This window comes from Crocodylus porosus, unplaced genomic scaffold (genome assembly GCF_001723895.1).
Source record: "Crocodylus porosus isolate Cpor-Errol unplaced genomic scaffold, CroPor_comp1, whole genome shotgun sequence".
In the NCBI taxonomy this organism is placed as follows: domain Eukaryota; kingdom Metazoa; phylum Chordata; order Crocodylia; family Crocodylidae; genus Crocodylus; species Crocodylus porosus.
Window position 1 is genome coordinate 2,566,454 of NW_017728919.1, and position 14,114 is coordinate 2,580,567.

Genomic DNA, 14,114 nt, shown 5'->3' on the forward strand with positions numbered 1-14,114 from the left:
TGTCCCCAGTCCCAGGAGGCACCATTCACCGGGTGGGGGGTGGCAGCATACTCCCTGGCGGACCCGGAAGTGCTTCTGGTCCACCTCCGGGTCTGCTGCTCCTGTGGGAAACTCCACACGCCCCCACATCACTGCGTTCACGAGCTGCCGGCTACCTAGATGTACGTAGAAAAAACATTTAAAGCTGTGTCTATGTCCAAACACTGTATCTCTCCGAATCGATTTTTTGATTCAGAGAGATTACATGGTTTCCCGATTCGATCTGGATTTGAAGATTTGGCGGCCGAACGGCCGCTGAATTGAATCAGCGACCTAAGCTGCACAAAGCCCTACATCCCTACTATTTCAGGACAACTTAAAAAGCAAGAAAAATAAATAAGCAAGCAAAACATAAGTCAGGAAAAACTTCCACTCCAATTTTCCACAGATAACTAGCCATAGAATGCCTTCTATTCTACTTCACTGATTTTCACCTTGTTTAGAAGGAACTCATCGAGATATTTCAGCTCATCGGCATTTGTGATCTTGCGGAACACAGACACTCGCCACTTCTCAGACGCAGCTGTAACTTTGCTGATCTTAATAGCACGGGTCTTCTTTGCTTTGCCAGTGTCTTTCACGTGGCTCTCTCCTGCCTGAGGGCGACTTGGTTGTCCAGGAGGGTCTGGGATAAGATGTATATCTATTTTATAAACATTTTCCAGGCAGGATGATGTAAATCAATTCCGTATCACCAGAAATTTAATTGTGGCCATTTTTCCACATTGTTCTCCGCACAAATCTTTAAAACATACACTTCATTCTAAGAACTACACCAGAAACACAGTTTACACCAGTTTTGTCCCTCTGGGTCCACGATGAATCTCAGACATGTCTTTGAATGCCCAAGAAAGATGCTTATGTCCAAAAGCTTGCAAAGAACTTTTTCCAACTATTTAGTGGATCTAATAAAAAATACCACATCTACCCAAAGAACCCCATTTACTTTTACGATGCATCTATTTGAGCTTTTTGATATTAATACCACAAGACCCCACTGCTAAAGCTGCTCAAGAATGGAGACCTAAAACTCCATTCTGAATATGGTGCCCTGTGTCTAGCTGAGTAGAGGACTCTCCGGCAGGATTCATCAAGAGTGGAGGAAAGTGACAGCAGAAAAATAAGAGCAACATCATCAACCTAGAAACTGAATTCATCCTTTCCAAACACCTGCATTTAGTACTCTAGTAGCATAAACCAAGAATTACTTTCACCAGAGTCACATTTTGGTGACAAAAATAGCATTAAGACCATCTAAGAAATGCCTCACATGGAAGTAAAATCTGAAGCTATAGATAATACTGCACATTTTGTAAAATTACAAGATTCAGAAACTTTCTCTCAATAGGTAACAGAACAGAATTTAAAATCCTGCTTTAACTGAACCCAAACACACAACTTCTGTACATAACAAGCACTTGAACACTTGAAGAATTTAAATTTCAACTGATCCCACAAGTGCAAGTTTTAATGCAGAAGACACCCATTTACATTCCTCCTTGCTCATTGTGGCCCAGTGGTGGAAACTCACATTCTGACACTTGCTGCACTTCAACTGCTTCTCGTATCAAAGCACACGATACAAGTGAAAGATTCTCCCCTTCCTCTATTGCATCCAGATTCTCCTTAAGGTTTTTCTTGTCTGTTTTTTTCCCCAGGAATCGACGCAAAGGACTTTTAAACGTAGACCTAAAAAGTAAAGACAACACAGGTTTTTCCTCACAATCAGGCAGGATTCCATTATGAATAAGTGACTAAGAAGTAAATCTCCAGAACAGAAGTTATTCAGCTCCAAAGACTGGTGAAGTAAAACAAAACCAGAGGGAAGGGGAAAGAGAGATTAACTAGCTGGATCGCATTTACTGCGGAGAAGCGTGACCTCTCTGTGCTCCATTTTCCAAGCGTTTCAGTTCACTGGAGATAAATTACCTAAATAATAAGGAGCCTTTTCCTGAAAATCCACAGCTAGAACCAAAGCTACATTGGCCGAATGAAGTAACCAAACATCCAATTCATGTCAGCTACTGACACTACAGCAATTTTGCTGACTGGCTGAGAAAATTCCCTGCTTTTTCTTTTCCTGCCCCACGTGCTAGTGTCACACATTCTGGTGGGTGTGATACCTGGGTGTACCAGGGAAACTAAGGACAGGGAACACTCGTTGGTCCGTTTGGTTAAAACCAGTCCCATGGCCACAGAGAATACATACTTAGCATCCATCTGCTGGCTAGATGACTGCAGTGGAACAGCTGAATCCAAGGGTGACAACTGCTCTGTTGACTTCTTTTGGAGAGTGTGTTTTTTGTTGACCTTGTCTTCTTCAATGGTATCTGGAGGTGGCTACAGAACATTACAAATACCATAGTTTTTAAAATGAAACAAGTGCCATATCCTGTATTTACACCTTACTTTTGAAGCAATCTATAATCAGGTTCTGTTTTCATAAGAAAATCTAAAGAACCTGCTTCATCCAAGTTATGGACTCTTTATTCGGGGAGATGCTTTATGAGGTATAATGCCTTTTCTAGGATTCTGTTTTGAAAACAAGAAATGGAAAGAATAAACTGCTGTATAAAATCCAGTGAACAAAACTATCCATCTTACATGGAAATCAAGCCAAACAAAACCCGATAGGAACTTGCCCGTACTGCATGCACGGCAGGTCAACTATTCCCAAATTCCTGTACTTTGCATTCCTAATAAGGTAAGTAAGAATATACAAATATATCTTTGAACAGTGTCAATACCTGACTTATGCTGACAGATTGGGCCAGGTTGGAGATATCATTCAGTGAAGAAGTAGTCCTCTTCTTTCTGTAAGATTACACCAAAATTACTGTAAAAAACAGATTATTTTAAATAACACACGCAGTTTCAATTGTCTGGTAGCTCAGGCCAAAAAACCAAAACAAGCTTACTTTGCACAAAACAGTTTATAATGTGTTGTGAATTACTGTCCCAAAGTAGTCACTGTTAAAAATACCACACATCGATTGTTAACCTGTGGGGGAGGATCTTGACCTAACCTTACTAACTAACTACTACTACTACTAACCTCTCTCACTGGTCTTCCAAATTTCCAATTACCTTTTCAATATCCAAATTCTTGATTTTTTTTTTCTATCATAAACATAGGGCCAATCCCTGGAGACTAATGAGGCTGTTTATTTAAAAGCAAACTTTCTAGATTATCGCATATGAAAAAAAGTTCTTTAACTGGGAGAGGCAAAGAAGGATTAGTATAGGAGGAGCCAACCTTTTTTTTTTTTTTTTTTTGGCAGGTATGCCACAAATTAGCTCTATACCCTCTCTGAGTACCACTCTAAGCCCCTTCCCATGCCCAATCAGATGCTCTGCTTTCTTCTCCCTGCCTGATCTGATGCTCTACTTTGTTTCTGCCCTACACTCCCTGCCCAACCTGTCACTGTGCTGCCTGTCTCCTCCCACCTCTGCCACGTGCCATGCAGGGGTTAGATCCCAGAATGCATGGTTTTCTGGGCACTGACAGACTTGACGTTGTCATGCAACTGGCCATCAAAAATGCTCTGCAACTGTGCACTCACAGATGAGCACAGCTGCAGAGCACTTAAAAAAAGTGCTCAATCATGCAACAAATGAACCCTCATTACACAAGGGTTCAGATGATGGCACGTCAAAGCAGAGCATCTTCATTAGCTTCTGTTAGTGCACGCCAGAAGCAGGGCTGCGCTGAAGCAGGCCAGCCCCAACCCCAGTGTCATCTTCAGGATGGGGGAAGTAGGGGCGGGAATGCCCAAAGTGGGGGGCTCTAATCCACCTGCCCCCATTCCAGTGCAAGCTGGACAAATCTGAAAACAGACCTCCTTCCCCACCTGAGACAGCAGAGGAGCTGGAAGGGGGGCCGGGCTAGGGGAAGAGGCTGCAGAACACACAGCCTCTCTCACTGTATCAGCTCCAAAGTGGAGCTTGATCCCCCACCCTCCTGACCCAACAGCAAACATCCGTTGGATCAGGAGGGTCGGTCCAACTCACGGTGCTCTCTGTGAAGTCCCATGAGTAAGACCAAGAAGCTGCACATCTGTTAGCAACCTTTATGTCTGACAGGATTCCTTCCTTCCACCCCTTAATTGCTGCCAACATACTCTCTTTGGACTGTATTACAGAAATGTGTCCTCAGCACAATCAACTACTGGTGAAAGCAGAACAGTAAAGCAATTGGGAAGCTGTTCTTACTCTAGTGGAGTTTGTGGAGACGGGCCAGGTTCAATACTTTCATCGAAAGACTGGCTTAGCATTTCATTCTGACCAGCTTCTGACTGCCTCTTTCCTTTCCATTTTTCCCGTTTATCTCTCAGTTTCCCTGGGTCATCCAGGTACCGCTGTATCTGAAAAGAGGTGGGGCTGTCCAGATCTTTGGCTTTGTGTTTATGTCTTTCTGCGCGATATTCGACTGGACTTCGAAAGCTTCCAGTAGCAGGTAGGCTGTTTTTAAGATTCAGCATAAGATTTGATGGTCTTTCAGGACAGTTGAAGCTTTGGCTGCCTTTTATCTGGCTCTTTTGGCTCTCCTGTGTTTTCAGTCTATAAGCATCCTTCTCATCTAATGTTTCCTGCTTTGATTCAGTGGCTCGCTCAGCATGGGAATCGTCATCCATTATTTTCCGTGACAGCTGTATGTCTGAAAGTGTTTTGCTTTCTTCCACTGGGATTCTCTCTTCTGTACCTTTCAGAAGTACCAAATCTTCTGCTGTGGCTTTTTCTGGGGTTTCTTTAGCAGAAGTTTTTTCTCCAAGGGACACTAAAGACTGTTCCTCTACGGAGAATAGGACACGCTTATTCTGCAAGTTGTTGTGCTCCAGCCCTCTCTGTCGTCGAGATGCCCGTTTCTCCCGACTACTTGGGATCTTCTCAGAGCCATCAGCTATGCTCTTCTGGGATGGCACAGCTCTTTCAGGAGCGTGGCTCAAGTTCTCAGTTTGCACATGCTGAGCTTTGTCTTCTCTTTCTGCCACCTGTTCAACACCTTCATCTACCTGCATCTCTGGTTTTACATCCAATTGCTCTGACGGTGGTTCACCATCCTCAGCCTGGTTTATAACGGTCTCTTTCCCTTGAGCTTGTTGCATCGCCACTTGCTCTCTCTCAGCTTTCTGCTTCTCCACAAGCATTTGTTGAAACCTAGTTAATAAAACATTAAACATGGGGTATATAAATGCATAATCCAGAAGGAGCCAAAAGCAAGGCCTGTGGATTAAATATGGCTCACAAAGCACTGCAGCTAGATGGTACCAATAAATGAAGTCCCTGCATGACTTCTGGGGTATTTTGTACCAGGGCCTTGGACTTCCTGCAAGCCATAGCACTGAAGCTGCTGTAATTGATACTACAAGCAATTCCAATTCTGAAGGAACCCTGGCTTCCCTAACACTCCATCCATGTAGTTAGTTCAGCTGGGCAAACCTTGGCTGCCCTTGGCTTATCCTGATAATGCAATCCTGGTAACATCACTGGCATCAGTTTAAATCAGGCACCAACTGCAGTTAAGACAAACTAATACAAAGAATGTACTACTGGGAAAACAGACTCATTACAGCAGTAATTCATTCATTCAGCCACAGCAATGCAAGTCAGGCAGCTTGAGGTATTTCTATACAGGTCTGGCAGAGCCATGCTCCTCTTTTACCTCTTACGCTGTAGGTGCCCCCTAACAAGCGCCTGCACAAGGGAGATTCGCCTCTTCTGCTGACAGTAGGACTTCCGTTCCCTGTACCCTCGCCACACTGACTGAATATAGACGGCAGCATTTTTCCTCTCCAGTGCCCTCCTAAAACAATACGAGCGCCAGCAAGCCTAGAAGGGAGACTTCATTAGTCAGAGACATGCTCATCGACACTTTCTTGGAGGGGAGCTTTGCAACTCGCACTAAAAATCGAATAAAATGTACCTGCAAAGTAATGGCTGCCTGCCGCATTCTGAGGAAGCGTCTCCTTTCCAAAACCATCCGGAGCCAGCTCTGAAGGTGAATGATTTTTCTGATCACTTCTTTATGTAGTGCTTCCTGTAATATCTGTCGCTCAGCCTCTTTCATGAACACCTGGTCAGTTAAAAAAAGGGTCACATCAACACAAATAAAAACCAAGCTGCTTCATCCCTTGAAATAGATAAATCCCAGGGAACCATTCCTAATGGGTATCTAGACACTGTGCTCTCAGCACAGTAGACCTGAATTTCCTGTTACTGGAACATCTAACCTCCATTTCCAGTGTGATGGGAGAAGGCATCTACAACACATTTTTGTTGATTATAACTGGTGCATTAATACGTTATTTCCATTCACATCTCCTAAAGTTTTTTTTTTGGGGGGGGGGGTTGCATTAAACATACAGGGGGAGATATTTACTCTCAAAATTCTGTTGCACAGCACTTCAGTCTGGTTTACTGCACAGCCCAGTGTAAATTTGTTCCCCCTCAAGAGTCAATTTTCGCCTTGTTTTACTGATTAAAAGTGTGTCAGACTCCCACTACTCACTTGTATGATCTGAAAGCCATATACAATTCTTTCCAAATGGAAAACAGTGAGCTTAGTGATAAAAAAAAAAATGCAGCAACTGTCCATAGACTGAAGGCTGTCCAAATATGAAGACTGTTTTTCAGGGTGAAAATCCCTGCACCATTTTGGACAGTCTGCTCAGATGGCTAAATATGGGATCAGGAGAATTATGGACAATGAATATTATAGGGAAAGCTGGGTCACATTTTTTTAAATCATTATTTTTCGTGTGCACAGCCAAAAAAATATTGAAACACATGCTAAAGAACCCCAACAGGAGAGACGTTCTATGCATTCACACTTCTTACAGAGCACCTTCAATGATGGAAGATATTTCACAAACCTTGGTCTTCCCTATTTGGTAGTTGTTTTTGTCCAGTTTCAGTTTGTTCAGATAAGCACCTATGTCTTCCCTCAAGGCTTTGGCATTTTTGGGCAATAACACTTGAAACTGGTCTATAAACTCCTGAGGAGGTAACAGCACACAACAAGAGACAAGTTAGCAGACAGCTCATGACTTTGGAGTTACAACTAGAAAACTAGAGCTGAGGTAAAGTTAAGATTTCTGGGCTGCAAAGGTTAGCCAGTGCTAACCTCTGTGTCTCAGTCCAAAATTTTGTCTGTAAAGTTCCCATAAAAAAATATATGTTTTGCTTAAATATCTTTGCTTTATCCAGATGCTATGTATGTACATAAACACATCTCAAATTATTATTTAATGAAAAAATCTACTGAAATTTCTACACGTAAATATTAATTTTAACAATCTGTGTTCTATAACTTAGCACCACAGTTCAGGTGCAATTCTCTCCCTGCAAGTGACAGCACAGTACTGAATGTGCAGAAGCATTCAGACCATGCCTTTGCAATACAGACCCCACGTAAGATACTGCAAGATGTCTGCAGACAGGGTTTTAATGTAGTTTTAGGGCTAAGTCAGTCACAAGCATTATTGCCTACTAAAGAAAATATATACACTGAACTCAAATGGTCATGAAGTACATCACAATGCATCCTTCTTCCCTCAGTACCTGGAATGTGTATTTTGCACTGTAACCAGATCTTCGAATTCGCACCGTCTCCAGCATGCCAGTGTATCTCAACTGCTGCAAAACCAAGCCCTCATCAAAAAGGAGCTCCTCCTGAAAGAGACAGGCAAGAAAACAGTGTATGCAGGATGCAGTTTACACCACCTGCTCAAAAACAAAACAACTACCTCCTCCAACGCTCCTTAAAAAAAAAAAAAAAAAAGTTGTCTCCAAATATCCATATTTTGTTCTTCCAGATAAAGCAGAGAACAACATGGTAATGGCAGGAATAAAAATCTGTGATACTGTTGCAGTCTTAAAATAGTCTCAGAACGCATGCATCACTCAGTCTTTAAAGAAATATCATTTAAATTCTTTGAGGTAACACAAAGATATTTGCTCCCTGCCTCTCTTACAGCAGCTCTTGAAGCACAGCTGCTTTCTGGCCACCAGGTATTTGTATTTGGGTTGAAATCTGAAGGAGAGGATTGCCTTCATGCTGTTTGTGACCACCTCTGTTCAAGGTTTAGTTTTCACAATGTACCTGAACAGCCACAGTAAGATTATACCTAGATTCCACAACAAGGATTCTCCAACAGGAATCCCCAACATCCACAGTCACTTGGCTGAGCGGCAACAGCATTGTTTAAGCAGAGGAAGTAGTAAATCAGAGTAACCAAAGAATGAACAGTTTCTGCCTTGTTACTCTTTGCTTCACATCTTTACTTCTGCTTTTTACTGGGAGAAACTGAAGTCTGGACAACTCTACAAACTGCATACCTACTTACCAACTGTGACCTTAAAAACTCGCTATACCAAAAGACCCCCCTCCCGCATGGCTGCTGCTTTTCTCTGGGACAAGGGGAGTTCCTTTCATATACTAATTAACTATTACCATTTGTGGTAAGAATGCCAACAAGCGAGTAGTTAGTGCTAGGGAGCATTAGGGAAGTGGGGACATTTGTCCAGAAAGAACTCTACAAAAACCCTCCAATTCATTCCATGTTTATGTTACCATAAAGCTTTCAAATGCCCACAATACTCTGCCGCTGCCAACACTTCAGTAAAGCTAGAGCTGGCTGTCAGTCCCATAATCTCAAGGGCTTGCTGTGACAGCACAACTTCTGTAAGAGGGCAGAGGGTTGCTGCAGTGGTTGGAGATTGTGCCAGAAGCCTTAGGCTAAGTAATGCACATTTTTTTTTCTTATCACACACACAACATTCTACTTCTTTTATGATGTATTTTCAAACAATATCAGCTATGAGTTATTTCATGTGCTATTAGGTTTTTCTCCAACAAAAGAAAGCTCTATCTGCCTTTATACGTGCTCATCGTAGTAACTAACATGTTAGCAGCTGAACACTACTGTGTATAAGTGGGTGGGGGCATGGCCATCAGACTAGTTTCCTTGCAAGTGAAGTGACTTACCTTTTCAGCATTGGAGCGAATGCAGCGGATGAAGAATGGCTCAGCTTTCCCCAGAGTCTCCAGTAATTTATTGAGAGAGGTCTGGAATAAAACATTCCATGTACTCATGCAAACATCACTATTTTGAATTGCCTTTGCCAACAATACCTCTTCCTTAGAACACAAGTCTCAGCCAGACACTGCAATACATCTAATACGTGGTCTCACCAAATCATTTTTGTATTCATTTTTCCTTTCTACCAGGAGCATCCAAGACACTTTCACTGCCAGCTCTTGCATATACCAAACATGGACAAGAGCCAGGTGCTTGTGTAGTCTCTTACTGATCTATCATCATTGCCACAGAACGACTGACTATCAAAAGTCCCTATATTTTCTGTATTATATATACAGTAAATTACAGTTAGCCTGTAAGCATTAAAAGATTGCAAAAGGCCTAGAACAATGGTCCTCAACCTTTTAAGCCTCAAGGTCCACCTCAGAAAAAGCTAGCTCTTAATTTTCACTTGTTTTTTGACTATGCAAAAATAGAGCAATTCTTTTATGGCAAAGAACTCAGAAAGACCCCGGCATGTTAGAATGTTTCCGACACTGTGGATTCCAATTTGAAATTTCTGTGTTTATCTTGTGAATCATGTTTATCTAATAATGCTAACACTGAAAAGATCTCAAGGCACCCTGGCTGAGAATCGCTAACCCAAAAAGAAGAGACTGATCTATGCAAAGAACTAGCAAGCTGGTTGGGAAATAAAGAAGTGGAATCTGTTCTGGCGTGGCAGGAGGGGGACAGTCCCGGGTGGTTTTTACTCACTGCTTGTTCCATTGCAGAGCAGTCATTATCTATGAAGATTGAAATATGCATAAGTCACCAAATCAGATATTCATTTACCTGGAATTGTGCACTTATGCTAGGGGGTTTCTTCTTTTTGTGCAAATGTAAGAGGGATTTTGTAGTCCGATCATGCAGCGTCATGCTCATTATAAGCTTCAGAGACTTGGAATCCAGCAAGTTCTGCAATTAATAAATTTGGTATTTTCACAATTTATATGTATAGGATCATTTACTTGAAGGACAAACATCATACTGGCATCACCAAGTGTGGCAAGAGTGCAATCTACCACTTAATGACAATATTCTCTATATTATGTTACACTCAGTCACTCAGGATTTTTACTTTAAAACCTGAACTATCCTCTCTCAAACACTGAAACCATTTCTGTTCCTCTTCCCTGGGGTGGAAAAAGGTAAAAAAAAATGGTCTCACATAACCAATATTTTTGTCCCTTACGGCCTGGTCATGGGTTGCTGTCCATACAGACAAGCTCCTTCCTTGTCACAATGAAGGTATGTTCCTTTCTCAAGTAATTTCCGCTGCTCTGCTTAACCATGGATCAACCTGGAATTTTGTTCATTTGCCAGGCAAGCTTTACTGCATGTCAGTAACATTTGGGACTCAAGAATTTGGTAGCAAGAGTGTTCTTGTCTAATTGCTGAAAGGTACTTTCCTCATTTATCTATTCCAGTCAAAAGGAGCTTACATGTCAGCCAATTCTAAAGACAACATTTTATCTACCCGGGTATTTAAGGGGTAATGGGAGACAAAAGATTTCTCACCACACACAATCTTCCGTGTAGAAAGTTTTGTCAAATCAAGAGGTATATTCACTATTTGCAAAAAAAAAAAAAAAAAAAAAAAATCTTTAAACATGCTGAATAACTTTACCTTGGGAATGATCTGCTTTTGTTTGATACCTCTACTTTTCCTGTTAAAATATTAAAGATTGTTTAAGAAAAAAAAATACATTGTGATTTTTGGTTAGTTCAGCAAGCCGTGTCTTGCAAATTAGATCAAGCTAAGATGCAGAGGAGAAGAGATTGAGTGCAACAGCTTCAGGATGTGATCATGCATGCAGAGCTCCCCATAGCAGAGTAATGTGGGAAATGCAAACCACTTTGACAGGAGAAGGCTTTGCCAACTTCCAATACCTGCAGCATTAGCAAAAAGGAAATGTTTTGTTTACAGCACCTACAGCTATCAAAGATGAGTCTGATTGCTACAGAAGGTATATCTTGCACTTTCCACATGCATGCTTTCAGTCCATGAAACCACCTGTGCGGGCATTGGAAGACAGACCCCGTATCACCAGCGGATGAAGTGGGAGGTTCTGCCTGTGCTAGCATCATTCTGCAGAAGTGCTGGGCTCCTCAGACTGTTAACGTGTGCCCCAACATTCTACGCAGGGATTCTGAGACACGAGTAATGCGAGCACTTGTCAGGACAGATCTCCTAGGGAAGTGCACACACTTCGCTGGCTAAGGAAGCACAAACTGCAACGTGAATCTCTTGAGAACCAGGGTACAACTCACTCCCTAATTCTGAGAGCGTTTAACCTTTTAGTGTAAAATGTGCTCCAACTCCAACTGACCTGCAGTTAACACCTCATTATGCAAACTATCATAAATTAACTGTCACAATCAAGTTACTAGCTCTAGGAATGTGCCTACAATTATGCGTTTTTTTCCAGCTTTTTGGGAAACTGTTAATGCATATGCTGTCTTATTTTGAGAGAGACTTGGTTTTCTGATGCGTACCAGCAATCTGTTCATGCTACACAGCTTAGTACTTCAGGGCAGGTGGTATCAAAAGCAGATTTTACCACTGTTATTGCAAAGGAAACGATGCAACATTCTCTTTAGCTTCCACAGGAACTATGCTTTTGCCAAGGAAATACTATCTTGCTTATATTTTTAGTTTTGTTCAATTTAGTCTGAGGAGGTCTCTCTGCTGTTGCAGATCTTGCTATGGATTGCAATACTGCTCGGTCATTGTTGCGCTCACAAAGTAATACTAGGACACCAAAACTCACAGGAAGTGGAAGCGGTGTGGCTGAAGTCGATTGAGTGACCGAAGCAGCCTACGGGGATCATCACCCTGCCAGGGAAGTCCTTTTATACTCCTGATGATTTGATCATGCAAGTCCCTAAATGATCCACAGCCAGGCAAAAGATGGTCATGAGAGAAAAAACAGGGAATTAAAACAAGGAGGTCCCGTCACCCAGAGTGCTCCAAACAACAGCAGGCTGATCCCAGGCTACTTTTTCCTAAACATGAGTTTCTGAAACAGAAAATCCTGGCATGACACGTGAATTGATACCCTCAGATTTTAAAGGTTACAGGTCAAGCATCAAGTTATGTATACTGCATTTAATACATGCTCCTGGGTTATCAGTTATGGCAAAAGTGAGGGTAAATTAAAAACTGATGCTTAAGTATTTGCCAATAGGCTATATTATGTGCAGTCTGAAAGGTCTTTACAGGCAAAAAAAGGAGGCTTTTCAGTACTTATGTCTAGGAATAGATGCTTATATCTATTTCTTAAATAGATTCACTACATCTAACGATTACAGTTAGCTTGCTTAGCAAGTTCTCATTAGAAACTACAGCAAAACATTGGACACTTAAGGACTATCTGAAAGTGAGGATTTAACTTTCTTCACATTTCCAGTAGAAAGTTGATGTATTTTTTTGAAACACATGTTTAGCATGAAAGTTAGTCGGAGATGGTCCCTATTTAACTGTTGACTCCATCAGTGTAACCATGCACCATGCTGAAGAGGATCCCATCCTGGCACCAAACTTACCTTCTTTACTCTCCAGAAAGGCACAAACCAAAAATACAACAGAAGTATAAGAATCACTTCTGATATTAAAATGCAATCACTTTTTTGAGCTGCTCAGTGAAGAAGCAACAATAATTTAAAGTTGCATTTGCTTATTTTTTCTAGTTCTTCTGAAAATTCTTGTTAAAATCCTGCATTCCTCGTTACAGAATCTCAAGGAAATGAGCATGACACACACTGGCTACGTTTGGTACGTCTGAAGTGTATCTTTGATTTTTGACAACTGCAACTGCCTGAGGCTGTTCAATCTGCTGATGAACCAGGGTTTTGCAGTTGTTTTTTTTTTAGCTGCATTTCTGCACTGAGCTTACTCAGAAGGTTCAGCTGTCCAGGAATGTGCCTCCCTGGCCTCCAACAACAAGTCTTCTTATTGCTACTTACTTCTTGCTTTCATAAAAAGAAATGATGTCTTCAAAAGCATTTATATCGAAATCCTCAGAGCAATCAAATGAAAAATCAAGCACTGAGCAGCTGCAAAAGGAACATGTATAGAACCTAAATACTTGACAGAAAGGTAAACATGAATATAAAGAGTAATCTTGGGAACCAGGTCTGGAAGGGATTCTCTACCTTCCAGCCACTGCACTGCTTTTTCAGTTATCACTTCTGTACCCGTAGAATCATAAAAGCAGCAAAATATTGGTATTTTATTTTTTTTTCAGTTCTCAGGGGCCAGCAGCATAAGGAAGAATGTTCAATAGAAACAGCAACGTCCAGTAAAAAGATGAGACTTTAGAAACGTAGCAGCAAAAGAGCATTTAGGCTTTACAACAGTACTTGACAGAAATATTCTTATGTAGAAGAAGCTGAAACGTCTCCCCCAAACGACTTTATTTATAAACACTTAACTCTGTTATACACAGACAAATCTTTGTCGTTTCCCTTCCTTCTTTCATAAAGGCATTCAGAGAAAGTGGCATCTTTATTTCCACAGTTCACCTACACCTGTTCCTTATTCGCACCTAGAAAAAGACTAACATCTACTGCACCAAGGCTGCTACTCTACCTTGGGACCAGGGTGCAATAAAATAAAACAGAGTCTTAAAAAACCCCTACCACACCACTAGGAGAACAACAGAAGTAATATCAAGACAAGGCGTAGAGATAAATAGGTCCAGCTCTTGTGAAGGTGGCACCTAGTGCTGCATCTCGTTTTCCTATCCTGCAAGTTCTCTGGGTCTTGCACTGTCCTACATATCTGTTTACTTGCTTGTACAACAAGGCCATAATCTGTGATAACAGAGAGTAGGCAAGCAGTTCCCAGTTTTTCCCAGCCATGGCCTGACTGACAATCTGATAATTTTATGAAATCCCATACAAGCCGTTACTGTTGTTCACATGCCAATAATTAACAGGGGGGGAAGGGTTGCTGACCATGTCTCAGCTGCTCCGTTGCTCAGCTGCAAC

The 14,114-nt window shown here is 41.6% G+C and overlaps 1 protein-coding gene across 7 annotated transcripts in view; it reads right to left on the reverse strand.

The window, feature by feature from the left end:
- MYO9B (myosin IXB) overlaps window positions 1-14,114 on the reverse strand; it is a 54,732-nt gene that overhangs the window by 12,153 nt on the left and 28,465 nt on the right. For 6 of the 7 annotated variants that reach the window (XM_019538375.1, XM_019538371.1, XM_019538372.1 and 3 more), the window contains 13 exons: window positions 11,894-12,007; window positions 10,750-10,789; window positions 9,915-10,037; window positions 9,026-9,106; window positions 7,600-7,710; window positions 6,912-7,034; window positions 5,963-6,112; window positions 5,702-5,868; window positions 4,252-5,196; window positions 2,787-2,853; window positions 2,249-2,379; window positions 1,571-1,728; window positions 474-664 (listed from right to left, as the gene is read on the reverse strand). In XM_019538375.1, coding sequence (XP_019393920.1) covers window positions 474-664; window positions 1,571-1,728; window positions 2,249-2,379; window positions 2,787-2,853; window positions 4,252-5,196; window positions 5,702-5,868; window positions 5,963-6,112; window positions 6,912-7,034; window positions 7,600-7,710; window positions 9,026-9,106; window positions 9,915-10,037; window positions 10,750-10,789; window positions 11,894-12,007 — 2,401 coding nt within the window. Of the gene's footprint in view, window positions 1-473; window positions 665-1,570; window positions 1,729-2,248; window positions 2,380-2,786; window positions 2,854-4,251; window positions 5,197-5,701; window positions 5,869-5,962; window positions 6,113-6,911; window positions 7,035-7,599; window positions 7,711-9,025; window positions 9,107-9,914; window positions 10,038-10,749; window positions 10,790-11,893; window positions 12,008-13,088; window positions 13,179-14,114 lie in introns of all 7 variants that reach the window. The other variant, XM_019538374.1, reaches the window with a different exon arrangement.